Genomic DNA, 22965 nt, shown 5'->3' with positions numbered 1-22965 from the left:
CGTGTGGCGTTCAGATGCTATATTGAGGTTGTACATGACGCTGGGGAGTCTCTTCTGGAGTAGTGTCCAGTTCTGGTTGCCCTTCTGTAGGAAGGATATTGTTCTTCCATGGTACTAGAATAGACCCTTCAAGCCTGGGCTGATGCATTTTGCTCTTCCATACTGAAAATGGTCTTCACTTACAGGATCTACATCTCTCTATTCCCTTCCTATTCATGTAGGCATCCAGGTACTTCCTGAATGCTATTAGTGCATCTGCTTCCACTACATCTTCTGGCAGCATACTCACCACCCTTCATGAGAAAAGCTGGACTTGCACATCTCAAACTCCCACTCCTCACAACCACTACCTTCCCCCTCCCCACTTATTAAATGGAGCGCTCCACACAGGGGGGAAGCCAACATTCCACTCCATTCACACAATCTTATAAACTTCAGGTTACCCCTCAATCCCCTGCATTCTAGTGACAGACAAACAAACCAAACATCTATCAAACCTTTTTTCCAATAGTTACAATCCCTTATTACAGGCAACATCCTAGTAAACCTTTTCTGTCCCCTCTCCAAAACATCCACATCCTTTTGTTAGTGTGACAATCAGAATTGCACACAGTAGTCCAAGTATGGCCAAAGTTAACTTCTACAAAGCTGCAACATAACTTGCCTATTCTTATACTGAATGTCCCTCCAAAATGAAGGCAAGCGTGCTATAGGCCTTATTTATAAAAAAAACACCTTATCAGTGCTGCCACCTTCAGTAATTGTGGACCTACACACCCAAATCACTGCGTATCAATATGCAGAAGGGTTCTGCCATTTACTGTACTCTACTTTCCAAAATGCATCACCTATTTGTCCAGATTAAACTCCATATGCCAGGTTTTCTGCCTGTGCCCACACCCCCCCCAAACCAACTGATCAATATCCTGCTGTATTCTGACAATCCTCATTGTCCACAACGCCACCCACTTCTGTATGGGCAAACACACTCATTAGACCAGCCATGTTTTCTTCCAAATCATTTATGTAGACCATGGACAGCAGAGGTCCCAGCATTGATCCCCAAGAAACACCAGTCACAAACTTCTAGTCCAAAAAGCATCCTTCCACCACTACCCTGTCTAAGACAGAGTCAGATCTGTATCCATCTTGCCAGATCACCAGATACCGGGCGACCTCACCTTTTGTACTAGTCTACCACAACACTAGTCAAAAGGCTTTATTGAACTTCATGTAGACAAATCAACTGCTTTTCCTTCAAATCTTCATCACCTCAAAAAAAATACTCAATCCAGTTAAGAGGCACAACCTCCGAAACAAAAGCATGCTAAGTACATTTGCTTCTAAAAATGGGGAGAGATCTTGTCCCTGAGAATTTTTTTCCAATAATTTCTCTTCTACAGACGTGAGGTTCACAGACCTGTAATTTTCAGAATTATCCCTTCTACTGTACTTAAACAATGGGACATGGTTGTCCAGTCCCTGGGACCTCACTTGTGGCCAAAGATGATACAAAAGTTCTGTTAATGCTCCAATTTGTTCTCTTGCCTCAATCAATATTCTGGAATAGATCCCATCAGGACACGGACTTCTATCTTAGGGCACATAGCATCTTGTTTTTTTTTGACAGCAACTCTTTAAAATTCCTAAAGAGTCTCCCTTCCTTCAGATCATTCTCCGCTAATTCCTTCTCTTTAGTGAATACCAGAGTACTTGTTTAGGACCTCACCTACTACTTCTGGCTTCACTCTTTTGTCCTAGTGCTGGCCAACCTTTCACTAGCTACCTGCTTGCTTTTTTAAAGGGTATATAAAAACCTTGGGATTCTCCTTAACCTTATTTGCTAACTTTTCATGACCCCTTTTTTCCCTAATTTCTTGTTTAAGTTCTTTCCTACTGTCCCTATATACTTCAAGGGACCCAGGTCGTTCAGCTCTAAAGTGACAGTTGTGATCCTCTGCAACCTCATGCTATCGAAAATCACCTTGTAGAAGATAGTTAAAGAAAGTCACTAAACAAGATAACCTATGTTAACAGCAAGCCCATTAGAATAAAGGGATAATCACCTCTCCTGCTTCTTGTGGCTATTCACCTGTTCTCTAACAGTCATGCACTGGTTATTAATCACTGCCAGTAAATCTATGCAATATGTGCTGTTCTCAGTACAGCTATCCAGTTCACCATGACAAGATGGATATTCATGAGGCAAAAATCAGTTCAGGGCTCTGTTTGGCTCTCGTCACTAGAGTTTTTTTAAAAACCAGTGAAGAGGGCAGCAAACGTACATGGCTGCAGGTGCCATGTCCTGGTGAGAGGTTTACTGCACTGTTTTTGGAGCAGAGGTTTCTACCAGGCCCAGTTGTATTATCACATGTATTTTGTTACAAACAGTACAAAAACATCTTAAAAAACACAACAAACCGCAAAAAAAGTAGTGTTTAACTTTTGCCGTTTTCCTTGGGAGCAGAGGCAGAGGGGTGACCTTAGAGGTTTACAAAATCATAAAGGGGCATGGATAGGGTGAATAGGGAGTCCAGAACTAGTGGGCATAGGTTTAGGGTGAGGGGAAACATACAAAAGAGACCTAAGGGGCAACGTTTTCAAGCAAAGGGTGGTGAATGTATGGAATGAGCTGCCAGAGGAAGGGAGGCTGGTACAATTAATGACATTTAAAAAGGTAATTAAGAATTCACCAATAGTAGCAGCACTGAAAAGGTTTTTTAAAAAAGTTTAACTGAGCTCCAATACAGTTTGATTTTTGAATATTTGCATAAAAAGGATCCTCAACTCTATTCAAATCTACTGTATAGGGGCAGTGGGAGAAGTTTGAAGCAACTACCAAATCCAAGCTATTCAGGAACATTTTCAGGTGTTCAAAGCCCAGAGTAAAAAACTTTACTGTGTTCTTTAATACACCGCAGCATTCATTACTTTCCATATCTGGAAAAATAAACAGGGAGACTTCTTTAAAAGTCTGATTAATTTGCTGGAACTTGCTCAATATATGACTCACATTAGAATCACCCATTGTATGTTAGAGAAATAAAGCACTCCTTTTGAACTTTTGAAACCAACGCCATTGAAAAGGAACATATTTTCAATTGTAATTAAAAAGGATCTTAAAAAAAGATAGTATTTAAAACTATACATGTATTGAAAAAGGAAATTAAAATTAAAAATTAGAGTGGTGCCACACATTTAAGTTAGATGAATTAAACAACTGGATGTCATTTTAGTTGATTTGATAGCAATTAGATTAGGGTTAGCCAATCCCCATTGCTGTGGTCTTAATTAATAATCCAGACTGATAAGGCTTGCACTGCATTGTTAGAAGGTCAGTCTTTCAGTTGGAAATTTAAACTGAGAAAAGCAGTTGTTACCCTTCAGCAGTTATTTTTTAAAAAAAATATATTTTATTGAAAAAAATAAAATTTAACATTACAAATAGAAAACAAAACAATTCAAAACAGTACAAAGAACACAAGTAAAAACAACCGACCCTCGTGTATAAATAAATATACAGAAAAATAATAAAAACCCAACTTAATAAATAAATACAAAAATTCAATTCAGCCAAACAAAACATTCATAGTTCCTCCTCCCTGAATACTGGTTTCAAAATAAAACAATTATTACGGCTATATAAAAGTCCTTATTAGTGTGACAGATAAATCGGTGTCCAGATATTCTGAAAAGGGCTGCAATGTCTTGTAAAAATTCTCAGTGTGGGGTGTACCATACTTGAGAAAATCCATAACAATCTTCCACCAACCCAAAAGGCCTGGGGGATTTTTCAGATACCCAAAACGATCTTCCTTCCTTGCTCAAAAAAAAAGTGAGGATAAACTGGGCAGGCCAAGGAGGGAAGAAGAGCGAGAGCGCCCATACTGACCTTGCACTTGGGACATGAAGATACCTGTGGCTTAAAATTTTGACACAAAACAGTCTGGAGCCAAGTGGACCCTATGGGGAAATCTTCAATGCAAAGCATGGATCCTATTGCAAATGGATAGCTTCCTTGCATTTTCCCCAAATACCTTCCCATGCCGGAGGAGACTTCAATGCCTAGCTCTCTTCCACACCCTGCTCAGTCAAACCCCTCAACTGATTATAAAGTGCCAACAGAAAGTGTACTCTTAGCACCGAGCACCCTATGTTGGATTTGTAGAGATCAAAAGTGTGGATTTTTTTAAAATAAAGTCCCCCAACTTGAAAAAAAAGAGATCCCTGTTGGATAGCTTGTATTTCCATGCTAACTGATTGAAGGGCATCATTGTCTCTCACTCAAATCACCCATGCAAGATGCCCAACGTTTGAATCCAGAATCTATCATCCCCGGGGTGAAAAGTGGCATACCCATTATAGGTGTAAAAGATGTTTTGCCAATATTGCCTTCCTTCTGCTGAATTGCCCTCCATGCTTTAAACCGTATCGATAACTATTGGGTTATGGCAATATTCCCCAACTGTCCTCATTTAGTCCAGAAACAGCAAGTTAGTAAGGGGGCACCTTGCCTGGGAGATTTCGCTATCTAACCATACTGAAAGAGGGCCCCCAAAGGCTCACTCATGTAGGATTAAAAAAAAACTTCCAACTAAGTTTGCTAAGGTCCACTCCCCCAATCTAAGATAGTTGCAGTTCAGTTAAATTTAAATGAGGGGCTGTTTACGATGCCAAATAAAAAAAAGGAGCCTAACCAGCCAGCCTCCTGAAATGTTTGCTTATTGAAAACTCAGGGGAGAATATTCATCTTATTAAGCGCTATCCGACCCAACCACAGGACTAGAAGGCCTCCCATCTTTGAAGGTCTTGTTTGATTTTTAGTCAAATAATTGAATAAAATTGGCTTTGAACAGCTGATCCAGAATTAGAGTAATGAATATGCCCAAATGCACAAAACACCCCTGTGACCACTTAAATGGGAAATCTATATTCACTCTCAAGACCTAGCACCTTCATAAGACCACCCATAGGTATAGCCTCTGATTTTGAAAGATTAATCTTGTACCCCAAAAAGGCACCAAACACACAGATGCATTGTATTTGGCGAGGCACTGAAACTGCTGGATTAGAAAAATATTAGGACATCATTCGGATATAAAATCTTATGTAATTTTGACCCCAATTCTGGAGCTGATACATTAGTATCCCTATGAATGGCCTCTGCCAATGGTTCAATCACCAGCAGTGGCGATGGGGACAGCCCTGCCAGCTGTCCTTAAAATTGCTTGATCATACCCCACTAGTGATGACTGCAGCGAGAGGGACTGTCGAGAACTTTCACCCATCCTATAAAGACTTCACTCAAACCAAACCACCTCTAGAGAGTGTAGAAAAGGTATGATCATTCAACTCAGTCAAAAGCCTTCTCTGCATCGCAAGAAATCACCAATCCCTGTATTGACATGCTTGAATTACATTAAGCAGCCTAACATTATTGGAGGACGTGGCCCTTTATGAAGCCCATCTGGTCCTCTTTAACAATAGAGGGTAACACAGTCTCTAGCCTTAAATGAGAGTGTCTTAGGATGTTAAACTCCACATTTAAAAGTGAAATGGGCCTGTACGAAGCACAGTCCTCTAGGACCCTTTTTCAAAAAAAAAGGGCGAAATATTAGCCTTTCAGATGGCGGGAGACAATCATGGCTATGAGTAATTAAACATGTTGAGCATCAGGCCTGATGGCATGTTTATAAATTCCTTACAGAACTCACTGGGAAGTCTATCAGGACCGGGCGCCTTTCTACTCTGAAGCGGTTTCACAATTTCCTGCACCTCTTGCTCGGAGGAGATGACATTGGAAAAGGACTCTGGGGGGGGGGGGGGGGGGGGGGTCACGCCAGGGAGCTCCAGATCTTTAAAGATTCCATTTTGGCCCACCCCTCCTCAACCCTCAGATTGGTATAACTTAGAGTAAAATCTCTGGAATGCCACATTAAATCTTTTTGGAGGCACATGTTAGGTTCCCAGACCCTTCCCTGATCACCATAATGGCCTGTGGGGCACTCCTTTTCCAAGCGAGATTTGCAAAGTATTTGCCTGGCCTGTCACCATGCTCTCTGAGACAACAAAGAAGGTTGCTTTTGCAAAGCAGAGAGCATGGAATTCAATGCAGACAGCAGCGCTGTAATCCTCCATTGGACCATGGAGGGCCTGTCGAACTAAGCCTTCTTGGCTGCCTTCAACCATGCTTAGAAGAGATGTTGCTGCTTACCCTTCTGCCACTTCCTACTGGTGGCGTAGGAAATAACTAACCCTCTGGCATAGGCTTTGGCAGTTTCCCAAAGGACGGATGGGGTACTAATTGAGCCTGAGTTAATGTCTAGGAATTCCCTAGAGAAATACTCCAGAAGCTTCTTTCCCTGGAGGATAAAAGGGATCCATTCACCAGTCCTTCACTGTAACGTCCTTAATCTTACACTGGAGCATGATCAGATGGTAGTATTACCAATCACACAAGATGCCACCAAATCTAGGGTTGCCACAGAGGGGGAAAAAAAACCATAATCCTGGTCTGATATCTGTGCGAGTTGGAAAGAGAAAAATGTAAATTCCCTGCCTGTAAGGTGAAGACACCGCCAGACGTTCACAAACCCTAACTCCACACACAGATCCAGTAGATGGAGTATCGAGGGGCCTTTGAGCAACTGTGAGATCCACAAGACAGTTAAAATCTCCTGCTATAAAATATGATATGCCAGGATGAGACTGATCAGTTTAGAAAATGCATCTACCAAAAATTTGAGGTGATGAGCTCGAGGGCAATAAAACATTTGAAACACCATATTCTTCCCCATTTATCAAGGCTTTAAGAATTACAAACCTCCGTATGTCTTTAACACACTCTAAATTAGAACTGGAGATTCCTCCTCACCAATAAAGCCACTCCCCTACTTCTGGCATTAAAGGATGAAAAGTAAACCCGATCAAAGCCATTCTGTAATTTCAAATGCTCCCTATCATCCAAGGGAGTCTCCTGTAACAAAGCAATATCCACCTTCTCCTTTTTAAGAATCAAGAGTACCTTCTTCCTCTTAATTGGTGAGTGACCTCCTTTGATATTCCAGGTACACTATTTTAAATAAAGTCAAGTCATTAGCCACAAATCTTCTGCAGTAACATTTAAAAATTCCAGAGAGGAGGAACTCTAACCACAAATCACTGAACCTTAGTGTCACATGATCCAAAACAGGAAAAAAACTACACTTAAACAAGCCTAATAAAAAGAAAAAAAAACAACCCAAAATAAAGCACCAATAGCACTGAAAAGGGGAACTCACCCCTGCCCAAAGGGACAACTACCCATCCCAAACTGCCCATAAGTAGGCATCTAGTCATCCCAACCATTTTCCCTCCTTCTAGTTAGAGCCACACACTGCAAACAAGCAGAAAAATACACCATGGAATAGCAATATGAATAAAGAAAATTGTTTTTAAAGAAAAAAAAAGGGTAAATATCCCACCCGTCCTTTGGTATAACTTAGAAATTGAAAGTACACATCTCAACTGTCGCCAAACATTGGTAATTTGGTTTAAACAATCAATAGAAAGAAATAGGAAAAGCAAGCTCCAACTGGACTTCCTGTTTTTTAAAAAAGATATACACAAAACACTTATTTGTACATACTAAATTATTCAGATTAGGTTAGTTTCCACAAAGTTTCTTGCTTTCTCCGACATGTCAAAGAGATGTACAGCTCCATTTAAGGGGATCTGAGCACTGCCAGATACCTCAGAGTATTGAATCCCTAGCTCCCTCAGTCTTCTCTTCAAAGATAGGATTCTCTTTTCTGGGTCACCACTGCTGAGAAGTCCTGGAAGAATGTTATCTTAGAGCCCTCGTAAATTAGGGCCCATCGATCCTTCCCCTGGATTCTGGAAGCTTCCACAATTGTGTGTGCCTTTGTAGTGATGAAGCCATACCAGGAGAGGACGAGGACATTGATCCAGACCTGATCTGCGCACAGTGACCCGGTCAGCCCATCTTCAAGCCTCAAAGTTAAGGAATTTCGGCAACCAGTCCTCAATAAATTTCACCGGCCGCTCACCGTCCTTACACTCAGGTAGACAGACGATCCAATTTTTTTTCCTCCTGCCCCTGTTCAAGATCATCCACTTGGTCACAAATTATGGACCTGCGTTTCCAGAGCTTGAATCCGATCCTTGGAGGAATTAGCATCAGCTTCCACCACTGTGATTGTGTTGAACCTCATCCATCCTCTTTTCCAGGCCTCCCAGCTGCTGTTCATGCTTCTGCAGCATGATAGAGATCGGGGCCAGCTTATCCTCTATCTGCTTACCCAGCATCTCGTGAGATTTTGCGAGTTCATTCACCAGGGCCTAGTAGGTAATGGAGTCAGAGGATTCTGCAGGCTGGCATGCAGGCCCAGCCTCAGACGCTCCTCCTCCAGCATCTCTGGGTGGCAAAAATGCAGGTAAGTCAATTTTTCAGTTTCCTGGGACTCCACGACCTTTCTCGAGTCCCAGGATATCACGATGGCCCAGGTTAGGCGGGTTAGAAATTCGTCCCACTTGTGTTGTGGTGCGGAGCTCTGCAACATGATCCTCCTAGAACGTTGCCACCTTGGATCTCCCCCTCAGTTATGTTAAACCGAACCAAGTTAGGACTGTTGTGGTGCAATGATAGTGCTCCCATGGGCCTCCTCCACCACCAAACTCTAGCCACCCAATGCCTAAAGACCACCACCTTCCACCTTGGGACCCTCCAACTACATGGGATCCATGTTGATTTCATCAGTTTCTTCATTTCCCCCTCCTCTTATCCTAGCACCACCTTCAAACTGTACATCACCCCCCCCCCCCCACCTCCATCTACCTATTGCATTCCCAGCTACCTTTCCCAGCCCCACCCCTCATTTACCTCCACTCCCTTGGGCCACCACCTCATTCCTGAAGGGCTTTTGCTCAAAACATCAACTCTCCTGCTCCTTGGATGTGCCTGACCAGCCATGCTTTTCCAGCACATGTTTTGACTCTGATCTCCAGCATCTACAGTCCCCACTTTCTCTTCCCATCTCTAAGCCAGGAGAGATGGGTTCAAGTCTCAAGACAAGTTGATCAGAAAATATAAAACCAAACCCATTTGGCTACTCTAGTTCATGAGTGATCCAAGACACTTAAAAATCAAGAAATTATTTTCAAGTCATCACAATTTTTCTTGTATAGCACTTGGCAACACTGACATCCAAAAATACTTGAGCAAACCCAAGCATAGCTACTGTCATAACATGATAAAACACTGCAGCCCATTTCTACACAAGATCCCACAAACATCAATGAAATAAAATATTCAAATGTTTGAGACATTGATAAATGACAATGATGTCACTGTGAACAATTTCACCACTATGCACAGAACCTTTTAATGTTCAATTTAACAATCTCAAAACAGCATATCCTTAACCTTAGTGTGGACCTACATCAAGTCTTTACAGTCAAGTTTGATAACCTGGGTTTGAGTATTGAACAGTGATACCATTGAGCCATGGATGACATCTTAAAAAAGATTTAGATTATCAAACCTGCGCTGACGCTTTAAAAAGCACCCCATTCTATCCCATCCCCCTAACTGCACATGGGGATTTAAAACCATAGTCAACCCACTCCAGCTGCACGTCCTTGGATACTACAGGGCAATGTTTAGGAAGAACATGTGAACTCTACAGAGTTGGTCACTAACTAATGACCACACTTTCAGTTACTTAAGCTCCCTGCATTGGAATCCTCTTCCTTCACCTCTTTTGGCTTTGCTTTTCTCCTTTAACACATATCAAAGCATCCCTTTGACTCAGCTTTCAGCAACTAAAGCTATTTGTAGCTAGGTGACACATTAGATTAGATTGCTTACAGTGTGGAAACAGGCCCTTCGGCCCAACAAGTCCACACCACCCTGCCGAAGCTCAACCCATCCATACCACTACATTTACCCCTTACCTAACACTACGGGCAATTTAGCATGGCCAATTCACCTGACCTGCACATCTTTGGACTGTGGGAGGAAACCGGAGCACCGGAGAAAACCCGTGCAGACACGGGGAGAACATGCAAACTCCACACAGTCAGTCAGTCGCCTGAGGTGGGAATTGAACCCAAGTCTCTGGCGCTGAGGCAGCAGTGCTAACCACTGTGCCACCCGAATACTCATGTGAAACATCTTGGGACATTTCAATGCATTTAATAACATGTTAAAAGTTTTAAATATTGGCTTACAAAAAAAAGTTATATTAATTGAAGATTTTAAAAAATTGTTATGTCGTAAGTTATTTTGATCCTGGAGGAGAAAAACAGCCTGTGTACCAATCAACCCTCCATAATTGCTGATACCACATTCCAGTAATTGTCCCTAAAGAAATGAAAACTCAAGCGCACAATACATCACAAAAACAACCAGCAAGTATATTTAACTTTCTGGAACAGGTGACAAAACTGGCTACTTAGACCAGTTAACTCATGCTGACATGCAATGAGTAACCCTAATTGCATGCACCCACCCATCCTTCAGCTACCTATTCTGTATTGTCATTTCCTACGTCAAGCAATACCAGCAGTGCATCCCACCACCCTCTCTGCAAAGACCTCCCCCTGTGCTGTTCAGAATCTTAAGTTTATACTAACTGCCAAAAACCAATTGCTTCTATTTTGTCATCCCTTCATAATTACAGAATGCTGAGGATTTTACAAATTGTTTGATCTAATGAAAAACACTCCAGTGTTACAAGTTCTTTTTGCACACCGCTACCCCATTAAAACATCCTGACATAGGGGAATGGGTCTTTAATAAGTCTGCTGTTAACCTCATTATTGCCTCAAATCCATCCTGAAATATGGAATCAAAAACTGAACATAATACCTAACTGACTTACTAAATTGCTTCATAGATTCACCATTACATCAACTATTTATTTAAAAATGCTTTAAAAAAAAAACTTCAGTCTTTTGAAATCTTAATGAGAAAAAAATGTTTTGTTAAAAGCTGCCTGGAATCATCTTAAATCCTGATTACCTTTGTTCAGCTCAATCTCCAGTTTAGTAGTGGTGACAATATACTTCCTCTACATTAGTTTCAATTCAGTTCCTGGCATATTCAACCTTAATCCATTTAATATTGGTCAGTTACATGCACAAAATGCAGGAGTTCTTGACATAAGACCATAAGACATAGGAGTGGAAGTAAGGCCATTCAGTCCATCGAGTCCACTCCGCCATTCAATCATGGCTGATGAGCATTTCAACTCCACTTATCCGCATTCTGCCCATAGCCCTTAATTCCTTGTGACATCAAGAATTTATCAATCTCTGCCTTGAAGACACTTAGCGTCCCGGCCTCCATTGCACTCTGCGGCAATGAACTCCACACACCCACCATTCTCTGGCTGAAGAAATGTCTCCACATTTCTGTTCTGAAATGTTAATCATTACCTTTGAAAATTCTAAACTGTTTAAATAACTAGCCAAAGATCTTGGTCATGAAAATAAAAAAAAAGGTTACATGCCAAGTTATTTTCTCCCCTCTTTCAGTTTCAAAATCTTCCCAGATTTTGAATCATTTCAGCACAGAATGTGGCTATTGCGTCCATGCTGGCTGTACACCAGAATTCCCCTGCTCTATCCCACAGCCCTGAAAATTGACTGTCTTCTACTGCCCAATTTCCTTTTGAAAAACATGTGTCTTTGTTCCAACTACTCTTGTAGGCAACAAGCTCCTAGCCATTGCCAGTGTAAAAAAAAAGCTTTGTTACATAGTGTTTGAAATCTGTATCCTTAGTATTAAAGGTGAACATGTCTTCTTTCAAGTTACATTTAACTAATCTAGTACAATGTATTTTATACATTAAAAGAGGTACAATCCAGAATTGGCAAAACTATTGGAGTGCAAGGTATGGCTCAAACTGGAGAAACATTTAAATTAAAACCAAAAAACTCACATGAAGATTCAAATGTTAAAATTTATAAATTATGAGAATAACCACAATTAATTATTGAACAAAATGTATGACCTAATTTGTTAAATCAGAAAGCATTATGAACTTTCATGTATCCAAGAAGAGTTAAATAAGCCATCCACATTTAAGGAAAACATTGAAAGTAGAAGAGTAAAAAAAACACACCCAAAGCTCATGCCTACTACATTCTTCTTGAAGGCAGGAGTAATCCATTTTTTGGATCAATTAAATAATACCCTCTAGTGTTTCCACAGTAACCAACTCAAAACTTTTGAAGCACTTTACTCTAGTACAAATGTAGGCTTTGTTCATCATATTTAAGCCACCTCTGAAACTTGGAAGGGGAATTACTTAAAAAAAAACTTACTGTAGGGTGGTAAAGTCCAAAAAAGGAAAAACAAGATACTGTTAAAGGAACAGCTTATTGCCAGGCTTAACTAACAGCAACTATTCAACATAAGTTATTAACCAGAGCAACCTGTAATGCTTCAGTTAAAGCAAGATTACTTTTTGAAAACTGCTTTCCCAGTCAGAATTACATAATAGGGAAAAGAAAATCTAGGGGAGGGTGTAAGCGTTAGATTATATGTAATGCAATGCAGTGATTTCTGCGACTTATTTCGCAAGACACCATCTTAAGTTAGTTAAAAAAAAAGGAGTTTTAAACACGCCTGGCTTTCCAAAATAGAAAACTACAGACTTTTAACCACTTACCGGTTTCGGCATTTTCGGTCTTCTAAAGCTTTTTTCTGTTTGAAGAAATCCAAGAGCCTAGGATTTGAGGTCCACTCAATCACCTGCCACAAAATAGAAAGTAAGGTGAGGAGCTCGGTCGGTAGTGCTTGGCCCGGAGAGATCCTCCGGCCTGGTAAAGGCTGCAGCTTGCAGTGATTCACCACCAGAAACTTTCGGCTGGCGAACAGGGTACAGCCAGTAAATCCACTAACAGCAGGTACCGCCCACTCGCAAAATGCCTCCAGGGAGGCAGGTGGTGAGGTAGAGGACTGTGAGAAGATAAATAATCCTGGGCTCGGTCCCGGGTCGTCCGGGGTTAATTAAATTGACATTCCCCCGATATTTAGGAGGTTAAATCAGGCCTTGAACGGTTTAAGGTATGAACACTTAATTCAGGTGGATTCCGTGTGTACGCTGACATTTACCTCAAATTGTTAACTTATTTACAATTCTGACAGTATAGTTTGGATCCAAATTTTAAATACTTTTCAGAACTTATTTTAAATTTGCTATCTCAATTAGTTTTATTGTAGATGAATTCGATTCAAGAAGAAGAAAAACTTTTCTAAACTGTTACGCCTGGTGTTCCACCCATGCCCGTCGCATTTCCTCCACCGAAAACTCGGTGAAAGAAGTATCACAGTCTCGGCAGAGATTGGGCCGGACGTGCATCAATCACAGCGCAATTGAAAATCCCACTCTTGCCGCTCCTTACTACCTCCCTGGCATTCTAACTTTTCCCCCATAATTCAGCTCCTCACCTGCATACAAGTCACCTACGCTTGGCTCTTTCCAATATGGCTGGCTGTTCCGTCTTACCTGATCCTGTCTCGCTCTCTACCTGCTTTACTCTTACTGCCACTCCCCTGTAATGGTGCCGCTCCTTTTCTCAGTGGCGCTGCCTTCCACCCGCTTCCAATACTACAGCATTAGGGAGAACCGACTTTCATTTAGGTAGCACCTTTAGATTGTTGGAATTTTTGGAAAAATAGCTCTCACAAAATCAATACAAATGACCAGGTTATCTGCTTTTGTTATGTTTGATTAAAGGACAGAAGTTGATCAGGGCATTGGGATAATTCATTTTCTCTTAACGAAAACGGTGGAATCTTTCTTGTTCCGTTCAAATGGCTCATTTATTTAATGTCTTATCAGAAAAAGATCTCTGTGAGAGCAAAGTGTTCCCTCACCTCTTTACTGGAATGTGGGCATTATGAACTCAAAAGTCTGGAATGGGACTTGAATTTACGTTTGTCTGATTGTGTTTTATTTGAGCTAAGTATCAAAGTACAGTGTGTCTAAAGGGTAGACAGAGTGATGGCCACTGACCTTGTGTAACTGCAGAATAACAAACACAAACGTAGGCAGTATACGTATAAAGGGAAACAGAGTATCACAAAACACAAAAATAGAATACTCCAGTTGCTAGAAATCTCAAATAACAATAGAATTCCTTTATTTGCAGCACTTTCTGTTTTTATTTCAGGCTGCCATATGTGATCATAAGACACAATGGCTCACGATGGAAGGGGCTTCTGGCATTTGTCTGATTCGTTGTGCCACATTGTATGTAATTTTGAGATCACAATGCTTGTCAAAACAGCTAATGGACAGAAGATGGAGTGAAGAAGTGAATGGAGGAAAACCAGTGTTAAAAGAATCTGAAAACAAGAACCAAAAGACCTAGGTCTGACTGACCAGCTACCAAATTGAGGTTCAAAATAGTTGACAATAACATGATATCATTACCAAAATCAAGAGAACTGAGTAAAGCCACTTCATTCCACCACTTTTTGGTTTGGACTCTTGATCCATAGAATGCCTATGTCATTCAACAATAATATTTATTTAAAATTGTCTGTGAATGAATGTGTTCACATTTGGATGTAAAGGGAGGGTAATTTAGGGTTGCATATTAGTAATTAATAATCAATTTTTGCCATGTTAAAGAATATATTTGTTATAATACCTTGTTTATTGATGAAACCTGGTTTGTGTTTCTTTTATCTTAATATTGATAGAGGTCATAAAAAATTAACCATCTTGATCATTTACATGTTTGTAACAACTCATGAAATAATGATTCGGAGATGCCGGTGTTGGACTGGGGTGTACAAAGTTAAAAATCACACAACACCAGGTTATAGTCCAACAGGTTTAATTGGAAGCACACTAGCTTTCGGAGCGACGCTCCTTCATCAGCCCTCCACAATCACCTGATGAAGGAGCGTCGCTCCGAAAGTTAGTGTGCTTCCAATTAAACCTGTTGGACTATAACCTGGTGTTGTGTGATTTTTAACATGAAATAATGGGATTTGATCACCAACGCCGACTTCCCATCAGGATCATGACAGAACTTCAGCTCCACTTTGCCATCCACTCCTCGAATCTCTGAACTTTCAAGAGAACAAAGATCTATAAAGAAACTTCAATATAACAACAACGGAGCATCCACAACTTTCTGGGATAGAGAATTCCAAAGATCTATGGTTTTTTTGTGGTCATGAAAATTCTCCTAATCTCATCCCACTTGATTGTTTCCTGATACTGAAAGAAACTATATCTTAGCGATTTTTGAGAAGATTTGTAGCTCAGGTTGATGATAAATATGTAAATTAACTCGCTAAGCTTGAGGGTTTGTTTTCAGACACCATACTAAGTAACATGGTCAGTCAGTAAGTGTCTCTGGTGAAGAGCTGGTGGTATGTCCCACCTCTCTATTTATAGGGCTTGGTTTCTTAAGGTGGGTGATGTTATTTTTTTCAAGGGAAGGTAGATAGGATCTAAATCGATGTGTTTATTGATGGAGTTCTGGTTAGAGTGCCATGCCTCTAAGAATTCTCATGCATGTTTTTGTTTTACCTGTCTGAGAATGTGTGTGTTGTCTCAGTCAAAGTGGCATCCTTCTTTGTCTGTATGTATAAAAACTAGTGATAGTGGGTCATGTCTTTTGGTGGCCAGCTGGTGTTCACGTATCCTGGTGGCAAGTGTCCTGCTAGTTTGTCTGATGTAGTGTTTTTTACAGTTCTTGCATGGTATCTTGTAAATGAAGTTAGTTTTGCTGCTGTTATCTATTGGATCTTTTAGGTTCATTAGTTGCTGTTTAAGTGTGTTGGTAGGTTCATGGGCTACCATGATGCCAAGGGGTCTGAGTAGTCTGGAAGTGATTTCTGATATGTCTTTGATGTAAGGTAATGTGGCTTAGTTTTTCGTTGCGTTGTCTGCTTGTTTGGGTTTGTTTCTGAGGAAAAGGTGGATTGTGTTTACTGGGGACCTATTTTTCTTGAAAATGTTGTATAGGTATTTTTCTTCTGCTTTTTGTAGTTCTTGGGTGTTGCAGTGTGATGTAGCTCGTCAGAATAATGTCTTGATGCAGCTTCGTTTGTAGGTGTTGGGGTGATTGCTTTTGGTCCATATGTGTGGTTTTTCTGTAGACACAGGTTTGAAGCTGTCCTTTAGCTGTACATTCAACTGTTATCTCTCAATATCTCTTGTTCCAGATTCCCCTGTGAAAAGGGTCATGAAGATGTACAGCACAGGTGCAGACCCTTTGGTCCAACTCGTCCATGCCGACCAGATATCCCAATCTAATCTAGTCCCATTTGCCAGCACTTGACCCATATCCCTCTAAACCCTTCCTATTTGTATACCCATGCAGATGCCGTTGAAATGTCGTAATTGTGCTAGCTTCTACTACTTCCTCTGGCAGCTTGTTGTAATTGTACCAGCCTCCACCACTTCCTCTGGCAGCTCATTCCATACACGCACCCTCTGGGTGAAAAGGTTGCCCCTTAGATCCCTTTTATATCTCTCCCCTCTCACCCTAAACCCTCTAGTTTTGGACTCCCCCAGCCCAGGGAAAAGATCTTGTCAATTTATCCTATTCATGCCCCTCATGATTTTAAAAACCTGTATAAGGTCACCCCTCAGCCTCCAACACTCCAGGGAAAACAGCCCCAGCCTATTCAGCCTCTCCCTTTAGCTCAAATCATCCAACCCTGGTAACATCCTTGAAAATCTTTTCTGAACCCTTTCAAGTTTCTCAACACCCTTCTGATAGGAAGGAGAGCAGAATGGTATACAATATTCCAAAAGTGGCATAACCAATGTTCTGTACAGCTGCAGCATGACCTCCCAACTCCTATACTCTATACTCTGACCAATAAAGGAAAGCATACCTTCACTATCCTATCTACCTTAGACTCTACTTTCACAGAACTATGAACCTGCACTCCAAGGTCTCTTTGTTCAGCAACACTCCCCAGGACATTACCATTAAGTGTATAAGTCCTGTTCTGATTGCTTTTCCAAAATGCAGCACCTCACATTTATTTAAATTAAACTCTATCTGCCACTCTTCAGCCCATTGGCCCATCTGATCAAGATCCCATTGTACTCTGAGGTAATCATCTTCGTTGTCCACTATACCTCCGATTTTAGTGTCATCTGCAAATTTACTCACTGAATACTTCAACAGAATCACTTTATTTTATAGTACATTCACTGGCTCTTTAGAATTTCGATCATCAAATTCTGGGAATTTATTGGATTTTAGACCCTTAATTTTCTCCAATACTTCTTAAAAAATTGTTATTAATTACCTTCATTTCCCCACTTTTTTCAGTACCTAGATTACAAACTGGTAAGTAAGTTCTGTCTTCTACTATGAAAACAAACTTAAAATATTTATTCAATATCTCTGCCATTTTCTCATTCCAATACTGAGTTCTCCTATCTAAGTTTCCAAGGGTTCAATGTTTAGCAGCTTTGTCACTTATTTAGTATAAAGCCTATAAAATCTCTTATAATCTGGTTTCATATCTGTTAAGGTTCCTCTTCTATTCCTTTTTTTAATCAATTTTTTTAGTGCCCCATTGCTGGCTTCTTATCAATATCTATCCTCAGACTTCTTTAATGCAACATTATAAGCCTTTTCTTTTAATCTAACACAACCTTTAACTTGCTATGTAAGCCAGAAATGAATCTTTCTTGCTGAGTTTTTGTTTTACAATGGATATGTGTTTTGTTTGACAATAGAATATATTTTTATTAAATGTTTGTTGAGTTGAACCACCAAATTGGTATAGAGCAGAAGAATGCTATTCTGCCCGTTATGCCTGCACTTGCTCTCCGAATAAACATCATTGACCAGATTTTCAAAGGAGTGGCAATCACATGCAAATTGCCATTCCCCTCATTCTTTTTTTCACAAAAGCAGAGAGTTCTGTGTTTCTGATAGAGATCCTTCAGAAACGTGCAACTGTACTTCCTTCATAGTGAAGATCTGTTGGGGAAAGGCAAACCACTCCCCTTTCCCGCCAATCAGTTGCCTGAAAAATAAAGTTCCACATGGCCACTTTGACAGCTGCTGTCAAACAATAAGTATACAGGCAAATGTATTGTTAGGGTGCCGAAAAGCTAAGGTGCCAGATTAGTATGGGGTAAGGTACGGCCAGATAAGTAGGAAGCTAGCCAAGTGTTCCAGCTGGTTTGGTTTCCAGCTGGCTAGGGATTGGGGTGCAAGGATGTAAGATGCCAGAAGGGTAGAAGGTAGGATACCAGGTAAACACAATGCCAGGTAAGCAGAATACAATGTGGCAAAGAAGCCAGGAATGTGGTAGGAATTTGGGTCGGGGGTTGGGTGGGGTGGGGGTGTGGGCGGGGTGGGAGAAGCGGAGCGGTGAGGGGGTTGCTGGATGTTCGTTCTTAGGTGGCGGTTAGGGCTAGCAGCAGGTGAAGGGTAGATGAGTGTGGAACTTAGGAAGATGGCAGGGAAATGGGGGCTGGGATGTAGAGCAGGAGAAGAAGTTATTGGGTCCTTTGGAGAGAGGCGGTGTCAGGTCAGGATCTCGGAGAAGTAACAGCTCTAGAAGAGTTGTCGTTGGGGACATATGATATAAGTATAGAATCAGTTGAAGAGTTACTGAGGAACTAGGCCATGTACTTGATAAGCTAATATTTCCTGAGTAACTATTAATTTACTTAATTTCAACGGAACCATCCAAATTCTCCAGTTTAAATGGCGATATTTGGAGGGTTCCAGGTGTCAGGGAATTATTCATACAGTATCTTCAATTTCAGGATTGAAGCTTTCATATTTTTGATCTGTTTATGAGCAGCAAGTTTCTTCTGTCTTGACTATCCAGACTTTTCATAACTTTTAATACTTCAATTAATCTTATTCTATTTCTCCTCTCCAAGGAAAAATCTATCTCCATGACTGCAGTTTCTCAATTCTGTACCCATTCTCAGAACTCTCTTCTGTACTCTGTCTGTAATGCCTTTGCATCCTTCCTAAGTGTGCATGTCCAGAACTGTGTCTTATACATCTTCAGATAACCTTCCAGCTCTTGTAGTCAATGTCACTATTAATAAAATATAGGATATCAGATGCTTTATTAACTGTTCTCTCCATCTATTATGCCACTTTAAATGATTAATGCAAATATATTCCCAGATGTCTCTGCTGCACATACCCTTTGGAATAGTACCCATAATTTTATACTATCTATTCATGTTCTTGCTATGAAAATGTATTACCTCATGCTTTATAGAGTCATAGAGATGTACAGCATGGAAACAGACCCTTTGGTTCATGCCGACCAGATATCCCAACCCATTCTAGTCCCACCTGCCAGCACCTGGCCCATATCCCTCTAAACCCTTCCTATTCATATACCCATCCAGATGCCTTTTAAATGTTGCAATTGTACAAGCTTCCACCACTTCCTCTGCCAGCTTGTTCCATACACGTACTACCCTCTGAGTGAAAAAGTTGCCCCTTACGTCTCCGTTATATCTTTCCTCTCTCACGCTAAACCTATGCCCTCTACTTCTGGACACCCTACCCCAAGGAAAAGACTTTGTCTATTTATCCTATCCATGCCCCTCATGATTTTATTAACCTCTATAAAGGTCACCCCTCAGCCTCCAACACTCCAGGGAAAACAGCCCTAGTCTATTCAACCTCTCCCTATAGCTCAAATCCTCCAACCCTGGCAACATCCTTGTATATCTTTTATGAACCCTTTCAAGTTTCACAACACCTTTTTGAATTTCATTTGTCATCAACTCCTCCAACTTGTCAATGTTCCTAACCCTTATGTGTATTGTTATGCAGAGGGATCTGTGTGTGTAGGTCCATAAATCCCTGAAGGCGGCAGTGCAGGTAGATAAGGTAGTTAAAAAAAAGGCCTACGGCATTCTTGCCTTTATTGGGATGGGAGTTGAATATAAAGATAGGCAAGTTATGCTGCAGCTTTATAGAACTTTAGTTAGGCCACATGTGGAATATTGTGTACAGTTCTGGTCACCACACTACCAGAAGGATGTGGATGCTTTGGAGAGGGTATAGAAAAGTCTTATCAGGATGTTGCTTCGTATGGGGGATTTTTGTGATGAAGAAAGGCTGAATAGACTGGATCTGCTTGCACTGGAATGCAAGGAGGTTAAGGGGCAACCTGATATAAATTTATAAGTTTGTGGATGGAATGGAAAGTATGAGGCTTTTTCCCAGGGTGGAGGGGTTAATTACTAAGAATACAAGTTCAAGATGTGATGGTGGGTGGATGGAGTTTAAAAGAGATGTGCGAGGAAAGCTTTTCACACAGAGCATGGTGAATGCCTGGAACACGTTGTCAGAGGAGATGGTGGAAGCAAGTACAATAGCAGTATTCAAGAAGTATCTGGATGAATACATGAACAGGAAGGGATCCCATAAGTGAGACAGTTTTGATATCTGCAAAATGCACAGGCTTGGAGGGCATATGCTGTGTTGTTCTTTGTTCTTTTCAAGTTCTACATCATTCTTCTCACAGTTTACAATGCTTTCAAAGTTTGAACCAATGCTGGGTCTCTTTGTTTGTGAGACTGGAAGCGACATGATCAGTAAGTTTGCAGATGACATAAAGATTGGCCAGGTGGTTGACAGTGAGGATGGATATTTTATGTTATAGGAATATATAGACTGGTTGGTCAGATGGTCAGATAAGTGCAGAAGGAGTTTAACCCTGATAAATGTGAGGTGATACACTTTGGAGGAAGCAACAAGACAAGGGAGTACTCAAAACTTGGAAGCTCAGAGGAGTAGAGAGGTCTTGGGGTGCTTGTCCATAGATTTATGAAGGTGCTTTGAACTTCATAGTATAGTTAAGAAGCCATGCTTTTTACCATTCAAGACAGAGATTATCACAAATAAAGGGGTTATATTGGAGCTGTACAGCCTGAAAAATAGCCACCAATCAACATTCCCTGTTTCCAATCGCTCATCCAATTTTATATCCAATTATTTCCTTTAAATATTTCCCACCTTATTTATTGCCATACATTTAAATCAATTTATCCAACCAATCTTAGCAAGTTCTTCTCTCATATCTATGTAATTGCCTGTGTTTATATTTAAGATTTTTGCTTGTGATTGGACTTTTTCAGTTTCAAGCATTACATGATTTCAAACGTGTTATTTTTGATTCCAAACAGTTCTTTTACTGTGAGATCGCTAATTAACACTGCTTCATTACATAATACCAGATGTAAAATAACTTCAATAACAATAACAACTTAAAATAACTCATTTGTTCCACAGTATATTGGTCCTGGAAACTGCCATGAAAGCATACTACAAAGCCATCTTCCAGATCAACTTTGCCAATTTTATTGGTCCAGCCAAATGAAGATTAAAAGTCCCCACAATTATTACATTTTTATTACAAGCTCAAACAATTTCTTGTTTAATGTTCTGTTTAAAGGTGTGACTACCTTTTCTGACTCTTGCTATTCCTAATCTCATCCATATTGATCTACTTCATAATCTTCTGAGCCAAAATCCTTTCCTTACTGACATGATTATGATAACTTTGTGCATTCCCTTGGTGTCTGTCCTATGTCTAAACTGTATTACTTAATTGGCTTAACTTTCCAATTAGTTTTCAGTGTAGGAAATTGTGTATGGCTTTCAGGATGACCTCAAAGTCCCTGAATGGCCGAGTAGTGAATCTCCGCATTGACAGTAGCAACAATGGACTGCGTTATATGCAATAGTGAAGGCATTAGTTAATGGGTGGGAGAAAGAATACTGTCACATTGAAGTAGTTAGCAGGTTGCATGATTTTACCACCTCTCCCCCTCAGGAATTTTAGTAACTTGTTAGCAAATAGATCGCTAAACTGGTGTGATGTTCTACAAATTAATTTCAATACTAGAATTTACAGCTGTTGTGGCAGTAGTCTGACCATTCATAACAGCAATCTGAGAGTGTAAGAGAGTAGACTGAGGTTCCAAACTGACCTGGGACAGAACTTCCAAAGCTTTTCATAAACCATTTCATTGTGTATGCCCATCAGCCCTTTTTTAAATTCATTCACACCGGTGGCAAGGTCAACATTTGTTGCTCCTCACTAACTGCACTGAAAAAGTGGTGGTGATCTGTAGTTCATTGTTAAATCACTCTACTGAAGTTCCTCATTTGAGTTTTCTGCAGTTGAAGTCATACATTACCTCACCAGATAAAGTGAACCTGGTTTACCTTTGCCCTTACCCTCAGGCTACTTATTTCCCTCTCCCCTTTAAGAACATTCTGCACCCTGTCTGAGACATCCTTGATCCTGGCAGCAGGGAGGCAATGCACCATTCTGATTTTTCACTGCTGGCTGCAGAAACATCTGTTTGTGGTTGTGACCAGAGAGTCCCCTATCATAATTGTTTGCTTGAAACCCGACATACCCCTCTTTACATTAATGCCTGTCTCAATGCCAGAAACATCATACTTGTTTGAAATGGGGATAGCCTCAGAAGACTCATGCACTACCTGCCTTTCCCTCCTACCTTTTTTGGAGTTAACCCATCTACCCGACTGTATCTGTGACTTTTCTCCCTTCCTATAACTGCCATCCATCACACCCACTAGCTCTTGTAAATTCCTCATTGCCTCTAACTGATTCATGCGATCTGATAGAATTCGCAACCAAAGACAGTTACTGCAGACATAATCATCACTAACACGGAAACTTGCTGTAAACTCCCACATCCAACAGAAGAGCACATTACTCTACTGAAGGCCATCTTTGCCCCTTCACAATCTTCAGACCCAGAAAATAGCACCGTCTTATTGCTCTAAAAAAAATGCTAGAACATAGAACTCAGATACATTCAAGCGCAGTACAGGCCCTTTGGCCCTTGATGTTGTGCTGACCTGTGGAATCAATCCGAAGCCCATTTAACCTACACTATTCCATTGTCATCCATATGCCTATCCAATGACCATTTAAAT

At 40.6% G+C, this 22965-nt stretch overlaps 1 protein-coding gene across 2 annotated transcripts in view; it reads right to left on the bottom strand.

The window, feature by feature from the left end:
* ezrb (ezrin b) overlaps window positions 1–13518 on the bottom strand; it is a 127270-nt gene extending 113752 nt beyond the window's left edge. The window contains exons 1-2 of one of the 2 annotated variants that reach the window (XM_043696173.2): window positions 13460–13518; window positions 12678–12760 (exon numbers count right to left, since the gene is read on the bottom strand). In XM_043696173.2, coding sequence (XP_043552108.2) covers window positions 12678–12689 — 12 coding nt within the window. In that variant the 5' untranslated portion in view covers window positions 12690–12760; window positions 13460–13518. Of the gene's footprint in view, window positions 1–12677; window positions 12761–13123; window positions 13297–13459 lie in introns of those variants that run through there. The other variant, XM_043696175.2, reaches the window with a different exon arrangement.
* Window positions 13519–22965: the final 9447 nt, after the last annotated feature.

The sequence above is a fragment of the Chiloscyllium plagiosum genome, unplaced genomic scaffold (assembly GCF_037043375.1).
Source record: "Chiloscyllium plagiosum isolate Xiang-an unplaced genomic scaffold, Cpla_swu_hap1 HiC_scaffold_10, whole genome shotgun sequence".
Lineage (NCBI taxonomy): Eukaryota > Metazoa > Chordata > Chondrichthyes > Orectolobiformes > Hemiscylliidae > Chiloscyllium > Chiloscyllium plagiosum.
Note: the sequence above shows the minus strand (reverse complement) of the source record. Positions and strands in the feature narration are given on the sequence as shown.